General features: G+C 43.0%; 1 protein-coding gene and 1 long non-coding RNA gene across 2 annotated transcripts; both read right to left on the minus strand.

Annotated features, from left to right (window-relative positions):
- Positions 1 to 597: 597 nt before the first annotated feature.
- LOC119648865 (ubiquitin-conjugating enzyme E2 variant 1) lies at positions 598 to 14769 on the minus strand. Its single transcript, XM_038050749.1, has 4 exons — positions 14335 to 14769; positions 1898 to 2040; positions 1702 to 1827; positions 598 to 1636 (listed from the first exon to the last, which is right to left on the minus strand). The coding sequence occupies exons 1-4, from the start codon at positions 14360 to 14362 to the stop codon at positions 1496 to 1498; spliced, it is 438 nt and encodes a 145-aa protein (XP_037906677.1). The 5' UTR covers positions 14363 to 14769; the 3' UTR covers positions 598 to 1495.
- Positions 14770 to 16236: 1467 nt separating this feature from the next.
- On the minus strand, positions 16237 to 17569 carry LOC119648911. Its single transcript, XR_005249070.1, has 2 exons — positions 17024 to 17569; positions 16237 to 16923 (listed from the first exon to the last, which is right to left on the minus strand). It is a non-coding gene; the product is annotated as an uncharacterized LOC119648911 (long non-coding RNA).
- Between the last annotated feature and the right edge of the window lie 1473 nt (positions 17570 to 19042).

Here is a 19042-nt window from a genome sequence, read left to right on the forward strand (position 1 = left end):
GGTAGCGGACGAACTAGCCAAGAAGGGAGCCCTTACACGGACCAGAACCCTTCTGTGGAATCGAAAACGGTTTCATGGCTATGACATTAAGAAATGGAGAGGAACGGTTGAGGGAATTATACTGGGCGGGCCTACCAGGAATGGAACAGTCCAGGGTGCTTATTGGGGGATACGGACCCGTGCACACAAACGATTGCTTAAACCTCACTAAAAAGAACCTCCGAATCATATTGGAATTCCCACTGGTCACTGTCGGCTAAACTACCACCTAAGAAAGCTCGGGATATCTGCGGACACTGCCTGCAAGTTTTGTGTGGAGTGTGATGAAATCTCTATACACGTCCTGGGACAGTGACCGGCACTTGCGCAAAGTAGGTCGAGGCATCTGGGATAACACTTAATACCAGATGCAAAGTCAAAAGATCTGGAAGTGGGAAATATACTTAAGTTCCTGACGGTTACAGGCTTGCTTGAGATACTATGATTAAAGCAAAAGTTCTTTAAGGACCCGGTGCGAATAATAATAATTCATTAAATACTGAAAACTGCGCTGCAACTACATCGCACCTCCTACTGACACACGAATAACTTAAAACATTTCTTCCGATTCTCTTGTTTTTAGAGATAAAAGCAGATTTTATTAGTTTGTTTTTGTTTTAATATTACATACGGTGTTTAGCTTACATCATTAATAATAACATTACATTTTTTTTTTTATATAACGAAGCCTAAGACATTTTTTAAATTGTTTCTTTATCTTTTTTTTAAAAAATGACAAAATTAATTTAAATGTATAGGATTTCGTCTATCGTTCATCGCTTCATGTCTATTATCATTCTTTTTTGTTTTCTCAAAACGCGCTCTTAGCCATTTTATCTGTTGTAAACCACATTGAAATAAAAAAATTAAAATAGAGTACTAGTTTTTGCCGAAACAGTTCTACAGGATTCCGCTTGTTTTAAGCAGATGCTTGTCTCTGGTACTTACGCCAGTGTCTACTGAATCTTCTTTAGCTGACAGTTTGCATGCATAGTTGTCGGAAAAAGGACGTTAGGATCAGCGTTTTTCCACCATTCATGTTTGATTCTAGTGAAGACGTTTCGCATGATCCTTGCAACCCATGCAATTTCCTCTTCAACGGGAATGGTTCACATCGAAGCACCTAAACTTTGAAATATTCCTTTCGCTTCTGCTCATTCATTGGTAGGAATCCTTCGCGAACAATAAGGGCAAAAACCATATTTTTCATAGCATTGTTCTTTAATTACATAAATATTGTATATCGCAGTGGATCTTATTTCGTTATCAATAACAAAATATCCATTTGAACCAGCTCAAAGTGTTCTTCTGTTCCATTACTCTTTATTATGGTGACGGGATATCAATTTGACTTTTGTTTACTTGAATTATCTTTCTTTGTTTAATTATCAATTGCTGTTGGGTCTATTATTTCTTTACTTTTAGCTTTGTTTTGTTTATTTAAAATGAATGCTCACTAAAAACAACTACCCTCTGGTGGCTGCGCCAATTTCAAATTTTCTTTAAAAGTCATAATCCTACGTATTTCCTGAAGCATAGATTTTATAGTATATTCCCGATTCCATCTGGCTAACATGGGCACTGATCTGTGATCAATCTGTAATTCGCAAAGAAAGTATACTCAATTACTCGGTCAAACCAGAATATTGTGCCAATACTTACGACTCCATTACTTTGATTAATACAATTAATATTTATTTTAGATAAAAATCTAAGCACTGGTGGTTCGTCTGGGTACTTGTCACCACACTCGATTTTTAATGAATACATTCGATTTTCATATGGAGTCTGGAAAAAAACCGAAAAGTTGATTAGAATTCAACGGTCGATGTGATAAGGTTTCTCAATTGGATCTTACTCGAGGTGGGCCAATTATCATTCCAGTCCAGTGAGTTAAAGTCATGTCATCATCATTTTCGAGACCCCATGATATCGTACCATCGCCCACGCCTTTTTGTCCTTGTTCTAACTCTTCAAGCAAACGGAAATTTCTTGGAACCACTAGAAATGCATGTAAAAATTGCGATTAAAATTTTGAAATTGGAAAGTTATAATTGAAATTTAGATTCACATGTTCGGTAACCACAATCATCAATAACTAGAAAGCAATCGAAGAGGGATCAAACCTGGAAGAAATGTACCATGAACTGAGAAATGTATTCGCTAAATTTTAAGCCTAAGAGCCGATGGTGCCGAAGGCTCTGGTGCCCAAATGAGATGGTCACACAGGAGCTAACTCTTTAAGCGTATCGAAAAGCGCTGTGTTCAGGAGGTATGTAACAATCGACGAAACTCAGATCCACCACTACACACCAGAACCGAATAGGTACACAACTCAGTGGAGAGAAGTCGGTGAAAGTCGACTGAAGAGACCAAACATGCAACAGTCCACAGGAAAGGTTTTGGCCTTTGTATTTTAGGCTGCTCACGTGCACTGGGTTCAATTGCTCTACCGCGATCCGAACAGTAAAGTTAAAAGTGTGGCGGGTGTATTAAAACCGCTTCGTGTCTCAGTCGGTGTTCATTAAGGAAGCGCCCTCTCACCACTTCTCTTTGTTCTTGTTATGGACACTGTCACATGGGACATCATGCAGATGATGTTTTGAGCGATTTAAATACCTCGGATCAACGCTATTAGCCAATGCGCTAGGAAATTGCTTCAAACATTAACGCAACCTAGATGAAGTGGCGTTCCACAACTGCTGGTGTTCTTTGTGATCGACGTATTAGCAAACGTCTCAAATCTGAAATTTATCACAATGTCGTTCGTCCTGTCGTTCTCTATGGTTCTGAGTGTTGGCCGACTGTAAAAGACAATGAACGACGTCTTGCGGGAATGGAGACGAAGATGTTGCATTGGACCTTTGGCGTGACACGTTTTGTTCACATCCGAAATGTGGTGCTCTGAGGTGGCGGTGAGGAAGACGGGGCGGCAACCCTGTCGGCTGAACCAAAACCAAGTGGCCGAGGAGAACCTCCACGTGGTGGCACCCGAAAACGCTGTATCGCATTGGCTTGCCGACCGTGATGCAGTAGGCGAATGCTCCAAGGCCTAGTAAGGGCGATCATCTGAAGTGGCTTCGGTCACGAAACCTTACCAGGGGTATACTGGTACCATCGGAACCGAGGTAGCCCCTGGACTCTTATACTTCAGAAGAATTCCTGTCGTATCTGAGTACAGCTCGGTTGGTTGCGGTTGGCCCCCTTGTGGGAGTTTCATGGGGGCTGTGGTTGTGCTCAAGCGAGAAGAGACCTTCGGCCCTCGACGTGGTGTTGCGTATCAACACGGGTGCCGTACTCCATAGTTCGGTAGAGATTTAGGTAATTCTTACATCCACCAGTATGAATGCCAAGCCATGCACTTGGTATAGACTGGTACCGTTGCGCTTGTCTCAGCGGGGCTCTGATTGTGGTCACAAAATCAATCCGTATCTTAAGAGGACCGTAGGATTAAGTCTCAAGACAGGTACCTACGTTAAACATCGAGGACTTCACATCCGAAATGAGGATATCCGCGCTCGATATGTGGTTACACCGATCATGGAAAAACTGCGAGAGAGCGTCTTCGATGGTATGGTAACGTAATTCGCGCCAACGAGAATTCACTTGCCAGGATTGGTCTGAACATCGAAGTCGATGGTAAGCGACCAAAGGGCCGGCCGAAACAACGGTGACTTGATACGCTGGATGGGGATTGAAAAGCCTCGAGATTGGATCCATTTGATAAAATAAAATAGCGAAACCGATCACAACGAGCCGACCCCGCTGGTGAACGGGACAAAGGCTGACGAATAAGAATTTTGTGCTGCTCACTGTATACTACTAAAACCATCAATAGCGTTTATTACATAGCGTTTGAAGGAAAAAATCGCTTAAAACCAGTTCATTATAAATAAAAAGCAAGTCGAAATACCGGAAGCTCAGCGCTTCAAGTATAAAGCTTTTGTGTTTATCTTACGAGGGCAGTCCGATAAGAACTTAACCTCACCGCCCGATGGCACCACATGTCAAGAAAAATTCACTATCGTGTAGTACATTTCCGCAAAAGGGTATTTTCAAAATTTCAGCTAAACCGAACTCGTACTTTTGTTTTGACCGCGTATGGAATTGGGCGTGTCCGCAAGTTTTAGAAAAAATGATTCAATTTGTTTTTGGAAGGGAAATCACGCAATGAAATCAAAGAGCGCTGTGATTCTGTTTACGATGACTCTGCTCTTGCGATGGCGACGATAACAAATTGGTTTAACGAGTTTCAACGTGGCCGCGCGTCGATTTTAAATGAGCCATGCTCAGGCGCCCCGAAAATGGCTACCATGGAGGATAACGTGACAAAAATCCACGATCTCGTACTGGCAAATCGCCGATTGAAGGTGCGTGAGTTAGGAAAGAGAGCAGGCATCTCAAAAGAACTTGTGGATCATATCCTGCATTAAATTTTAGGAATGAGAACGCTTTCAGCGCGGTGGGTGCTACGTTTGCTCAATCCAGACAACAAGCGCAACTGCGAGACCACTTCTGATGGCAACCGTTTTCTAGAATTCACAAGTTGTCATCTACATCGACTACTTGCAGAAAGACAAAACGATTACAGGGCTCTACTATGCCGAATTATCGCGCCGAATGATTTTTGTCCTAAAAGGCTGGCAACCTGTTCGGGCACCTTTGTCAGGGTTGAACAAGTCAAGAAGCTGTAGTCATAGTAGGCAGCAATATTTACATTGAGCTTGATATTAATGGCAACCGATGGATCGTCTGAAACCGATGCCAAATAAGACCTTAATCACATCATCGCATTAGCCGATGAAAGCTGTGAAAGTTCATCGATGCCTACAAATTTGTCTACAGTTCACACTTAAATAAACATCCCTTCAGATCAAGGTCAACTGTCGTTTGGAAAAATTAATGTCTACTCAAACTAAGAATATCGATGAGTATAGCGTCATTCAGAATGCTCTTTTCTCAAGTCACCTGCCACGACCCAAAAGGACGTTACGTGGAATCGCTACGGGTTTCGACATCATGTTGGCAAGTGCATTGTATCGTACGCGGTGACAAAAAGGAAACAATTTTGCGTTGGTCAAGGAAACAGAAACCGCCGCAAATAATATCGATTTCAGAAATCTACGCTGACGTCGTGTCAATCTCTAAGGAATTCGGACTCCAAAGTGGAGTTAGCCGAGGCTAAATCCGGTCGACCAGGTTATTTCTCCTTGCTATTCATGACGTTTTTCATGCTATCTTCCGGACGATATGGGGATATTCAATGGATCATGAGCTTTTCCCCACATTCCTCGACTACGCTGTCGGCATCTACTTGCTCTCTCATAGACCTTGGTCAAATGACTCTGGATTTGGAGCAAACGAGCAAAGTTGAATTGAAACTAAGTAACAACAAAACCATTGTTATTTAAAAGTTGCAAGTGTTGCGCATCCCTTATCCGCGTCGTGCCATCGAAGTGTTCTGACTAAAACTGTAATGAAGAACTTCAGGCACCAACATCAGATACCCCTGGGATGTTGATTCGAAGGCGGAAATGACAGTGGACGGGTGACACATTGAAAGAGGATGGCAAATACTAGGTTGGTGAGAATTTATTAATTGTTAGAACTGATGAAGGAAACAAGTGATTCCCGAAATATCGGTATTTGCAAGTTTAATAAATATTACTAGTGTATAGAAAAGGCAAATCTTAATTATTTCAAAATTATGTCGTGCATTGTCGTTGTGTTTTCTATGGCAACACTGTACCGATTTTGCAAGTAGGCGCGCCTTGGAAAAGTGTCCCATTCATGAAAAACCCGATGGTAACGATCCTGCAACATAATGTGCAAAGCATAGTTAACTGCAAGGATGAGGTCACCAGATTTTACAATTTAAACAACATCGACGTAGTGCCCCTGAAACCTATGACATATAACAAGATACTGTTTAGTGTCTAAATTGAAATGGAAACCGTGAGAGCTTTCAAACAAACTTCAAACTACGAGAATTTCCTCAGGACCAAACAGGCAACTAAACGATGAAAGGAGGGAATCAGGAGGACAAAAAAAAATGTCAAACCAAACAAGTTACATCATGGGATAAAGAAACAAAAATTTCATTGGCTTCAAGAGAACCAGGAGAATAATGGCAAATCATGTAAAATTTTACTACATCAATCCTTTCTAAAACAGGAACCGGAGATAACATTTCTGGGCTCGGACAATAACGAAATCCCTATCCCTGAAAGATCACATCAACAATACAATTATAAAGACGAAACAGACTTCGAGGGGAGTAAACTTTCCCAATTTTGGTTTCTCATGGAGGTTAAAAATTGAGAGAGCGATAAAACTGTTTAGGCCCATTGTGAGAATTTGGTTGATTATGGTGCTGCCTCTACGCCCCTCTTGATGCCCAAATACCTATACAACAGAATAGCCACGATTGTGGCGTTTCAGTTAAAAAGATGCTTAGGTTTAACTAAGTCTTCATAGTATCATGTGGCCCATGCTCTGACCACCCTCGAGTCAAAGCTGACTACAGGATGCAAGCAGTGACGATCCTCTCTACTGAGCTGAATGTCTGAGGAATAATTGACGCAATACGAATTCTGACTCCGAGGAGATTAAAGTATTGCCGTGCCCAGCTAAAAGTGAAATTATGTTTATCTGAGTGAAATTATGCGGTGTTTCCAACGATTAATTATCTGAAATAATAAAAAAAACTTGTTTTTTTTTCGTTGGTTGGTTTCCAAAACTTGTTAGCACTGATGAAGGGGACAAGTGGTTCCCGAAATATCGGTATTTGCAAGAATAAATACCCACACCAACGAAAAAGAAACAACAAGTTTTTTATTATTTCAGAAATTATGTTGTACAAGACGGCGCACTCAGCAACAAAGGCAGTCCTTATCATCACAATCATATAAAAACGTTAGTTCTGTCTAAACTTCCAACACGTGTCCTGCCTGTTCGGACCAGCTCCGACACAAATGTTGGCACAAAACGTAATGAAACGTACGTGGGCTATCTAGCCTACAAAGAGTCTGGCAACACAGGGTCCAATGCTCAAAAGCCACAAGTTTATGGTGATGATGCTATAACAACACGTGTAGCAAGCGGTTCCCATCTGACGAAAAAGTTCGTAAAAATCCATATGCACTCCACTCGTCAGATTGCTAAACATTGATCCGTAACCGTATTAACCATTTACATTCCGCTGGATTGGTAAAGAAGCTCGATAAATGGGTGCCGCATGAATTGAATGCAGAAAATCTAATCGAGAAGCGATCAGAAGTTTCAAAAACAGTCGCAATGCGGGGATTGACGAAAAAAATGCGGTGCTCTGTGTGTAGTGGCATTACTATGAGCTGCTTCAGCCTGGCCATACTATTGATTCGGACTTCCACTGTCAGCAACTAATGAACCTTAGCAAAACAATTAAGAAAAAGCGATCAAAATTGACGAAATCATGTGGCGTCTTCTGCCAGCAGAACAACGCGAGTTGACACACATCTTTCATCATCCGACAAAAACTGGAGGAGCTTGACTTTAAACCACACACCTTATAGTCCCAACTTTGCACCTTCAGATTATCATTTATTCGAGTCTCTTCAAAACTTTCTACGGGAAAGAAATTGAATTAAAAAATGACTGAAAATCACTTGTTCCAGTTTTTTTCCAAATCCATGAGGATTATGGCTCTACCAAAGATAATCTATAATAACGGACAATATTTTGGAAAAATACGAATAACAATTAAGCTAACACATCTTCCGTCATATTTTTTACTTAGGAGGAAACATCGATAGAATGCACACTTTGTACTCCGATTTCAATAAAATAACTGACGATTTCATCCAGGCCAGATGCAACTCTTTAAACGTCAGGTGTTGTTTGTCCCACTCTTATTGATTCATAAACTCTGACCTGAGGAAACCTGCACTGAGATAATTATCTTGTCTCAAGATTTGATTTGGTCGGAAGCCTTTATCCTCTTATTGACGGAGGTGTGAGAGGCACTCGCCACAATTTAGTACGCGGACCAGCCGTCTGTGGAAAAATTCCCTACTACTACTACCCCAGTTTAATCCATCCTTCCCAAATTTCCAAATTCATTATTTGTAAAAAAGACTGACGATTTCCGTTCAGTACAGAGGCAACTCGTCAGACGCTGGTTCACCTCTGCCCTGGGAACAGCGTGACCGAAAGTGGCAACAGGTGGAAAACGTTTCTTCATATTAGATTGAGGAAAAAGTATTGTCGTATTTTGTCAATAGATGGCGACACTTAAACATATCTTGTGTTGTACTTATCGCATCGGGTCATACTATACGGCGATTTGAAGACGACAATCTGGGCCACAGGTTTCTCTTTCACAGTTTTATAATCGTACGTTTTAGTCTCAAGTTATAGCGCATCAAAATTGGAGTCCACCAAACAAGAAATTCGTCATATTTTACATTTCTACTAGCTGAGAGGTAAAAATGCAACGAAGGTCCAAAAAAAATTGTGAAGTTTATGGGTCCGATACTGTAACGATTCGCACAGCACAGCGTTGGTTGGATCAATTTCGTTCTGGTGTAGTGGATGTCGAAGACACACCCCGTACTGGTAGGCCAATCGTCGTAGAAACCGTTAAAATCGTCGAAATCATCCAAGTAGACCGGCATGTGAACATTCGCTCGATTGGCCAGGAACTGGGTAAGGACCATAAAACCGTTTGGAACCATTTGCAGAAGATTGGATTCCAAAAAAAGGCTGGATGTTTGGGTGCCACACGAGTTGACGGAAAAAAATTTCTTGGACCGGAGCAACGCCTGCGATGCACTACTGAAACGGAACGAATTCGACCCATTTTTTGAAGCGGATGGTGTCTGGTGAAGGAAAGTGGATCACGTACGAGATCGTGGTGGAAGCGCGGCAAGCCGGGCCAAACCATCGCCAAGCCGGGATTGACAGCCAGGAAACTTTTGCTGTGTGTTTGGTGGGATTGGAAGGGAATCATCCACTATGAACTGCTCAACTATGACCAGACCCTCAATTCGCTCCTCTACTGTGAGCAACACGACCGTTTGAAGCAGGCGATTGATCAGAAGCGGCCAAGATTGGCCAATAGGAATGAAGTTCTGTTCCACCAGGACAACGCTCGGCCTCACACATTTTTGATGACCCGCCAGAAGCTACGGGAGCTCGGATTGGATGTCCTATCGCACCCACCGTATAGTCTGGACCTGGTACCAAGTGATTACCATCTCTTCCGGTCCATGCAAAACGCTCTTGGTGCTACTAAGTTCGCCTCAAAAGACGATTGCGAAAACTGGCTGACTTTTTTGCAAATAAGGAGGGGACAATAAAGTCGCCTCCCAAATGGCAACAAGTTTGCGAACAAAACGGCACATATTTGACTTAAATCGGATAATTCTAAGTATGTTAAATAAAGCGTTAAAATTCGATCACAAATACGACATTACTTTTTCCCCGTCCAACAATATAATCGCAAAACACCACAAGGGTGCGAATTATATACAAGTTTAAATCGTCATTAGTTTGCATATAAACAAAGGTTAAAGCTAGGTTTTTGTTTGGGATATGAGGGATCCTAAATCCACATCCACTTGATATTGGATGGGACCAAAGAGAGCCATTTACTCCCATGTTTTTTGGTCCACGGACCCCATGTTTGGGGCATAGCACCCAAGCATACAAAAAGAAAAAAGGCTGACGGTTTCGTTCAGGACAGTGGCAACTCATCATTAGTTGTGAGCATCAATAATCTCAAAAAGTTTAAATGTATTAAGAGTGGCTTAAAACCAAAGGCTTAGGAAGAACGGCATCTTTCCACGTGTGAGCAGCTGCTTTAAAAGCAGAAAATACTTTTTTTTTGCATCGGAACGTCTTCGTCAAAACGGAATGTTAATAACACATCGTTCAATAAGTCCCGGGACTAGCGTAGAAATGGCGCTAATAATGCCATTTATATACCAAGGTTCAGAAGTACCAACCTTCAGATAAGATGTGTCAAAATTTGATGTAATACGAAACATAACCAAGAAAGCTATAGTGGTTAAAGTGACGCTACCTTTGCAATCGTTAAAAAATGGATCAAAACGAGTTTCGTGTGTTGATAAAACATTGTTTTCTAATGGGGAAAAAACACTGTTCAAGCTCAGCAATGGCTTGAAAAACGTTATCCGGACTCTACTCCGTCGAAAACAACCATTTGTCGGTGGTTTTCGACGTGAAACGCGGTCGTGCTGATACAAATGATGCGGAACGTTCGGGTCGGCCAAATGAGGGAGTAACTCCCGAAAACACCAAGCAAGTATTGAAAATCGTGATGGGCGACCGCAAAATGAAAGTGTGCGAGATAGCTAAGATGGTGAACCTATCAACTGGTAGTGCATTTACTATTTTGCACCAAAAATTGGCTATGAAAAAGGTTTTTTCCAAATGGCTGCCACGTTTGCTCACAATGAAATAAAAGCAACAACGTATCAATGATTCGGAGAGCTGTTTGGCACTGTTTACTCGCAATAAACAAGATTTTTTGCGTCGATATGTGACAGTGGACGAAACATGGATTCACCATTTCACTCCGGAGTCAAGTCGGCAGTCAGCTGAATGGCGTACGACCAGTAAAAGCCGCCCGAAGCGTCCAAAAACACAACAGTCGACCGGCAAAGTGATGGCGTCCGTATTCTGGGATGCGAATGGTATAATTTTCATTGACTACCTCGAAAAAGGAAAAACCATCAATAGCGACTACTACATGGTGTTATTGGATTGTTTGAAGGCCGAAATAGCGAAAAAACGCCCACACATGAAGAAGAAGAAAGTCATCTTTCATCAAGACAACGCACCGTGCCACAAGTCAATCAAAACGATGAACAATTTCAACGAATTAGGCTTCCAACTGTTTCCTCATCCTCCGTACTCGCCGGATTTGGCCCCCAGCGACTGTTGGCTCTTTGCGGATCTCAAAAAGATGCTCCAGGGAAAAAGATTTGGCTCAAATGAGGAGGTGATCGCTGCTACTGAGGCTCATTTTGAGTCAAAAGACAAATCGTTCTACAAACATGACATTGAAAAGTTAGAGAAGCGTTGGAATGATTGTATTACACTTGAAGGAGATTATGTTGATGAATAATAAAGAATTTTGCCGATAAAATGTTGTTTTCATAGTTAGTCCCGGGACTTATTGAACGATGTGGGAGTTCATGGCGTTTGCTTTGCATTTGGTGATATACGCTAAACGAATTTTATTCTGAGCTTCCTCGAAGTGAATGAATTCATTACGGATCGCTGTGGATAGCAATTGAATCCTTGAACGTGGAAGAACAATAACAAATCATTAATTCTTCTATGATACAAAGCGACTCCATTTGGGCTATCTTACCAAAACGCAACTGATGCTGTTCACCACCAAGACAAGGAAACCTGAATTCCATCTACCACGGCTGAATGAACAAAAATTGGTTCTTTCCTCTAATGTGAAGTATCTGGGTGTAATCCTGGATCCTAAGCTAAATTTGAGGTTGAACATAGAACTGAGGGCTAAGAATGCCTGTATAGGCTTCTATGCCTGTAAGAGAACCTTTGCAAAGAAATGGGATCTCCGGCCGAGGATGGTTCTCTGGATGTACACCGCTGTAGTGCGTCCGATTCTGACGTACCGCTCTATTGTATGGTGGCAGGCTTTGAAGAAGAAATACAATAGAACGAAGCTTAATAGGATTCAAAGAACTGCGTGTGCAGGTGCTACGGGGGCTCTGCAGTCCTGCCCGGCAGATGCTCTCAATGTACTCCTCCCCCTAGACCTCCACATCAAATATGTTGCAGCTTGCAGTGCCGTCAGACTACGTGAGTCCGGATGCTGGGCAGCGAAGTCCTACGGCCACAGCAACATCTTAGATGAAATACTTCGAGAAATCTGGGCATCCCCCACGGACTATGTCACACGCAACCTGAACTTCACGAGAAACTTTGCTGTGGACCTTCCAACCAGGACAAAGTGGAAGACCGGCGGCGTGTTGCAAGACTATGACACGGTATTCTTTACGGACGAATCAAAGATGGCCTATGGAGTCGGCGCGGAGGTTTTCTCGAATACACACGGTGTATCCAAGTCGTATGGTCTCCCAGGTTTCACCAGTGTATTCCAGACGGAAGTACTGGCGATATTGGGAGTCTGTCGATGGCTGGAGCGTGATTCGAGCCCCAAGCGTAACATAAACATTCTGACCGACAAGCGGCCGTCAAGGCCTTGTACTCAACGACGACATCTTCGCGGCTGGTGGGGCAGTGCAGAGACGCGCTTAACCGTCTGGGCGGCACGCTCAAAGTCACTCTCCTCTGGGTTCCCGGGCATAGGAACATAGAGGGGAATGAGCGGGCTGACGGATTGGCCAGGCAAGGCTCTGCTCTTGGCAGTCCCTCGGGGAATACAGTCAGTGTTCCGCTGGCGACTGTCGGGGGCCGAGTCTACTCGCACTACCTAGCAGCCGCGGGCCTAAGATAGCGAAGGCTTACAAGCTGTGCCAAATCAAGGAGAATTTGGCCCGCTTATAACATAGCCCGATCACGAGAGCTCCTATGCCAGACGCGTGCAAATGCATTCAAGATTACGGCGGTCTGCACGGGGTACTGGCCCATAGGGGACCATGCCGCTAGGCTCGGCTTACCCTACAACTCGCATTGCCGAAGCTGCGGACACTGAGTAAACCATTCTTTGGGGACCTCAGTGAGATTCTAGCTGCAGGGTCGGAGAGCTGCTTTCCTTCGTGAATGCTACGGGCTGGCTTTGAAGATCCGAGCCAGCTGGACTCTGCTTCCCTGTTCCTATAACAACAGTCACGGTCTTAGGAGTTTGTGGCATCAAAACGGCGCACCAAAGCGCTAATTGGGCTCCTCGGAGCGGCCACTGATACTTACCCTACCTACCTGGGCTATCTTTGTTGCTTCTCCTTCGGAAGTTCTAATCATATAAGGGCAAAGTGGCTTTAAAGCGGCTGTTTGAAAACAATACAAGGAAAGGGAGGTGAAACTTCTCGTGCCACACATTCTGCTTGGAATATCAAGCCATGTGAAAAATCCGTAGAGCGATAAGCTAAGCATTCACAACCGTACAACCCTCTGCCCGTTTAGATTAACCTTAAGGCAACATTCCCCTTCCATTATCTTTGCACACAGAAATTGAAGTACATTTTCGTTATTGAATTCGAATTGACGAAGTGACTCAACCTAATTGTTATGACTGAGCAAAAAGTGTCTTTCCATATCAACAAAATAATCACTGCCTCAGTGACATTGCACGGGACCCTCCCAGAGCCAAGTTAATGTGTTTGCATGTCTCGAATTGAATTCTGCACACCTCCGTTGGGTGGACGATCGACTAATTGCGATTCGGCCTTCCGAAATTTCGCAGATTGTCCGCGTTGCACATACGGAAACGCGGTCACTTATGCGAAAATTATATGAAATCTTTTGGCCTGCACGAACCTTCTCGGGACTGTACCGACCAAGTCAATATGCGGACACTCGAAGAAATTAAACCAAGTGGCCTTGGTCTAGCCCGGCTTGTTTGGGACCGCCTCATAATCGCTGCGTCATGCAAGTGATCCACTGCACGTCGGCGTAAAAAAGCCGGCCCAGATGACCAATTGCTGGACCGCTCCACGCATCGTTTTATATTCTTCAGCAGCATATGCTCCTCTCTGCCTCTTCCCTATTCAAATAACACACAAAGTAGCGGAAAAGAGCGTGAATGCACCGCAATCATAAACGGTTCATTGCAACTGCAGTAGGGTCCAATGTTCCACTGTCGCCACCATCGTCGCCACGACGCTCTTCCTTCACCGCAGGCGGTAATCCAGCCGCTTCTTAACTCAATTAGCCAGAAAAAAACCTCACAACTGACAGCAAATTCTAACCCACGACCCATCAAGGAGAAAGTGATCAAAATCAATATGAAGATTTCTTCGGCTGAGATTATAACCGCGGCACCGATGCAGCCATCCGCCGGACACAGGCCCCGCGGATCTTCCCAATAAGCCTCACCAGTTATTATCTTCAGAATCGGTTCAACTCATGCCTGAAATCAAGAATTTTCACTGTTCACCGAAATTTTGACATATTAAGACAATGTGCGACCGCGCGACAACCATTCCGAATTTGTCCAGTTTTCTCGCCAAGTTTTCCAGTAAAACTCCGTCAAAACACCTTCTCAAGCAACGGCCCGCAATCTTCGTCAGATTGTCACCTAAATTCACTTAGACACACTATTCAAATCACTTAAAATTACAAAAATCTTACCGACACCGGTATTCGTTTGGTTCGCCATTTCTTTGATTTTTTCTCAACGATGCCAGTCGATGTATGCGTGACTGCGCTGCGTATAGGTATACGAAATTCGTGGTCGCCTTCCTCCTACCACTACTACCGCACACTCGACAGCACACACAACTCCAAAATAACACGAAAATCTCAAACCGTAACTGCAGGAAAAGTTTGGAATTGAATGCGAGAAATGCAACAAAGTATCCCAATGGCGGCTTTTCTGCCGCAACCAGAACAAATATCGACTGGAACTGGACGACTTTCACTCGAATGTAGAACGGCGGCAAGTCTTATGTACGCGAATTTCCCAATTCGAAATGGAACAAATGGGAAAAAGACATTGCGACTTCGGGGCGAATAGTGCTTCCGTAGAAGCTCGCACGAAATCCAAGATTTTTCCCTGCTTGAAAGTTGGTACGACTGCGGCGATATTAGTCAACAATTGGAGTTAAGTTGGTCGCAGTTTACTCGTAGGTGTAGAGAATTTGGTCGTGAAATGTTTTCTGCAACGTTTTTTTTCGGTTAAAATGAAAATTGAAAAGGATATGAAATGAAAAAAACATAATCGTCCGTAATATTCGTTCAAAGCGCAAGCATATTTCAGCGGTTTTGAAATCATTAGAATTAAATTTCATTCCAATTGTGGGTTTTAACTGAGAAATTAAATGTTCTCTGTAACAAGTAAATTTATTTTTGAAATAGTACTTATTTGCAACAATAAAAAAATCTGAAATAGCTTCTGCCAAGAAGCCTGATCGAAGGTTATCTGATACCATGGGAACCGGGGGCTCTGAGAGCAAATTTTCCAGAATAATTCCGATTATTTGCGGTTGGCCCTTTGTAGGGGTTTTTCATGGGGGTCGTGGTTGTATCCATATCGCGAGCAGGGCACTCTGCGTGGGACGCGCTATACAATTTGGGCCTAGAGATGCGTTACGTACATAACAACTGTGACCCCACGTTGGGCGCCAATTCTGTTACGATAAGAGTTCAGCGTTATATCACCTTGGCAACAAGGCTGTCCACCAACCAAACTCCTCTAACAGGTTTCCTAGTCGTAAACACCGACTGCGCGAGATTATATATGGAACCAGGCTGCTGGAGCTAACCCGAATGCTAGCATTTCGGCGAGATGTGGGCTGGGGTTCTTGGTTCTCACATTTTGTCTCCCTGTCAGGACATAGAGATCAGGAGTCAACAAAACCCCCCGGGTTAAGCTATTAGAGACGTGAAGTGTTGAGGCAGAGTGATAACACCGAAGATTTCATTCTCAAAGGAGCTAAAATAACAAACGGCCATATAAGAGAGAGGACTTGTGCAAAGTAGGTCGATACATCTGGGAGAACACTTAATACCAGATGTAAAGCTGAAACTTCTGGAAGTGGAGAAGATACTAAAGTTCCTAACGGTTACAGGCCTGCTTGAGATACTATGATCAACAGGTACACTATAACCAGTAAAAGGGGCACAATAGTTCTTCAAGGACGCGGTGCGACTTTCCCTTAACAGAATAATAATAATAATAATAATAAGAGAGAGGACTAACTCACAAACAAGATGACTTTATAGCACTGCGGCGACCCACCCCAACCTAATTGTTCGCCGCGCCGTTTTAAATATAATGCGGAGAGCCCTTGTGGCGCGGCAGGATTCGCGGCATTCGAAATTTAGTTCAGTTGTGTTGTTGGAAAAAGTGAAAAGATTCCTATACAAAGTTTCTATGAAATTCATCCTTTGTTGAAGTTGTCAGTGCCATTGTTTTTATGAAATAAATGAAGTGTTATAACCAGTGAACATCGTTGTTCTTAACTTCTAAACCCTAATTAAACGGGAGGACTGGCATGTTCCTAAGGAGGGCTAGAGCCGAAACAACTTAGATTCAATTCATAATTACTTTAATTATCATCGATTTATCTGCAATTAAAAAAATATATGAACCTAAGAAGCGTTTTTTAAACACGCCCTCCCCATGGTAGTACTACCATTCTTTTTGTATCTTAATCCAACACCTATTTCGTGCTGGTGTTTTATGAGTAGACATATTCGACGATTATTCTAATTACATTAATCTTATTTCACTTTTGACAAACTTAACAACTACGTATCTTATTGGGATTTTATTACTGCCAATATTTTGTAGAGCTAAGAATTAATAAATGAATATTGCTTAGCGCTAAGGACTAATAAATCTGACTAAAGTCCAACTACTTGCTATGGTGTCCAATCGATCATGTGCTTGCAAAGCTGTTACTCTAGCGTTTTTTTTCCTTTTTTTGCTGTACATTTATAGAAGCACGTATATAGTTCATATTTCTTCAATACATATCCTTTCTTTATTTGAGGATCATTTTTAATTGATATAACTATTTTGCTGACCTTGCACGCCTTTTTACATCGTGTTCTTATTTTAGTAACTTTAGTTTCCCACATCGCAGATGATCAGCAACACATTGAAATCGTAGGTCGCCCCGAAGCCAGAAATAAAATCGATACATTTTTATCAAACGTTCATCAAGATATTTGCGACAAATCAAAATTATGAATCTGTACAGGAAACTGACGTGACTGAAAAGAACAGAACTGCAGTAATCAGATACATGTGCGCCCCCCCCCCCTCCAATTGAGAGGACGCACTTATTTTGCAAAAGGGGCAAACTCTACTCACGATTACAACTGAGTAAACCGGACACTGTGTGCCTCTTTAGATTTTAGGAACTTTCGCATTGAATTTCGTCTTAAATTATCTGCTTGTCGGCCAGCGCAACAACTTGTTTTCTCTTTGTACGGCACCTCCCACCCCGCATCTACGTTGTCGTAAACTTATGTCGCCATGATTGTTCAACCTGTTGTTAATGCGCTGGTTTCCCGCTGCCCTCGTTCCGTCGTCGGTGCTTAGCCTTTTCACTTGTGTCGGCTGTTCCGGGGCAAGCTTGTCCAGGGGAAAATCCGAAGCTTGAGCCGAAACCCCCCGCTCGCAAGAAATAGGTCGAATAGGTGAGGTGAGTCAAACGCGAATGGAAAATGGCGAGACTTCGCAGCCCATTACGAAGTCCGACGAGTCAAGCCAAAATGGTTCGTCCGAAATAGTCAACAGTCACAATAGGGAGGCCATAATTAGCTGACTGTTAACTTGCGGCAGACTTAACTTAGTGACGCCCGCCATAACTACCGTTTCGAACGATTCACCCTGTTTGACATACCGATATTTTAGGTTATGTTAATAATAATAATCGTTGGCGCAACAATCCATGTTGGATCAGGGCCTTGAAGTGTGTTAGAGCACTTCATTCAAGACCGTAACGGTACACTAGGAGGCAATGTGGTCAGCATTGCGCTCGCCCGAGATTATTACCCTGATTTGACTCAGGTACTCATTCACAGCTGAGTCGACTGGTGTCCGACGTCCGACTAGGTTATGTTAGTCCGACAAAAAAAGCAGTGGAAGCACCACACTTGACCACTTACAGTATTGCGCAAACTTATTCGTTGTGAAATGCGGCCCGAGCTATTCAAAGAGAATTCACCTCCACGCCAATTCAACAAACGCGACGCTCCGGCGCTACACAATCCTGCACACCGATCGCATATCCTTCGATCGCACCGGACACACCAGTTTTTACGATCGTTGCATCGCCGCGGAGTAGCTCACTTGTGACGACAGACTTTCGAGCGTGGTACGTGATTATTCTTCTTGCCAATCGTCTTAGTCCTTGACATTTTTTTCCGCCCAGTTTGTTAAGCCTCACCCTTAAACGATTTGGCTCTAGTAGGCAAGCAAAAAAAAGCAAACCCAGCAACGAAATTAAGATTAAGCCATGTAGTGCGGCAAAGCAGAGCAGGGCAGCCACAGCGATAAAGTTCCGTGGCTGAAGCATGAAGATTCAAATTTGAAATTTTAATTCTCGAAAGCGGGCAGGAAAATTATATCGACGTAACAGAGAGGGAACTCATGAGTGAGTCGACTCAATTATGCTACTCAGTCCATTGGTGTAAGTGAGTCGGTTCAGCACAAAAGAGGTGAGTCGGCGACATCAAACCGCCTCAGAAGAATCGAAGGCATCGAACTGCCTCAGAAGAGTCCAAGGCATCGCCTCTATTGATGCGACCGCACATCAGCATAATCTCAACGGCACAGTGAACACGCTACACATCCGACTCAGGGAGATGCGAATCGACCCAATTGGTGCAGCGATATTGAATGACTTGCTGATGCGGTGTATGTACTGTGTGCATTGGGGAAACATTTCTGTTTTGCGAATATAGCCAATGTATTATATCTATGTATGTAGGCAGGTATGTTTACAGGGCAATTTTGTGCCGTACGCGGCGAAAAGAACATTTTAAGGTTTTGTGTAGAAACAATTATAAGGTGAAATGTAGTATGAACAAAATGTGTATAAAATTAGTTTCGAAACCTAATATTACATATGAGCGACTTCTTAGGAAGTCGAGAGCGTAATTACGTTTTAGTGAACATTTCGGAATTGAATCTTTTTTTATTTACGGTTTGAAAACAACTAATTACAATTTCGTTCGTTAATTAATATATTACCAACAGCAGCGGCGAATTATCGCTTTACCGGCAACAATCCAATTCTTGGTTAAAAATTTCATGGGTTGAGTTATCTTGCTTGCTCTGTAGCTCTCTGTCTACTATAATAATAGTCGTTGGGGCGACAATTCC

The sequence above is a fragment of the Hermetia illucens genome, chromosome 2 (genome assembly GCF_905115235.1).
Source record: "Hermetia illucens chromosome 2, iHerIll2.2.curated.20191125, whole genome shotgun sequence".
Classification (NCBI taxonomy): Eukaryota; Metazoa; Arthropoda; class Insecta; order Diptera; family Stratiomyidae; genus Hermetia; species Hermetia illucens.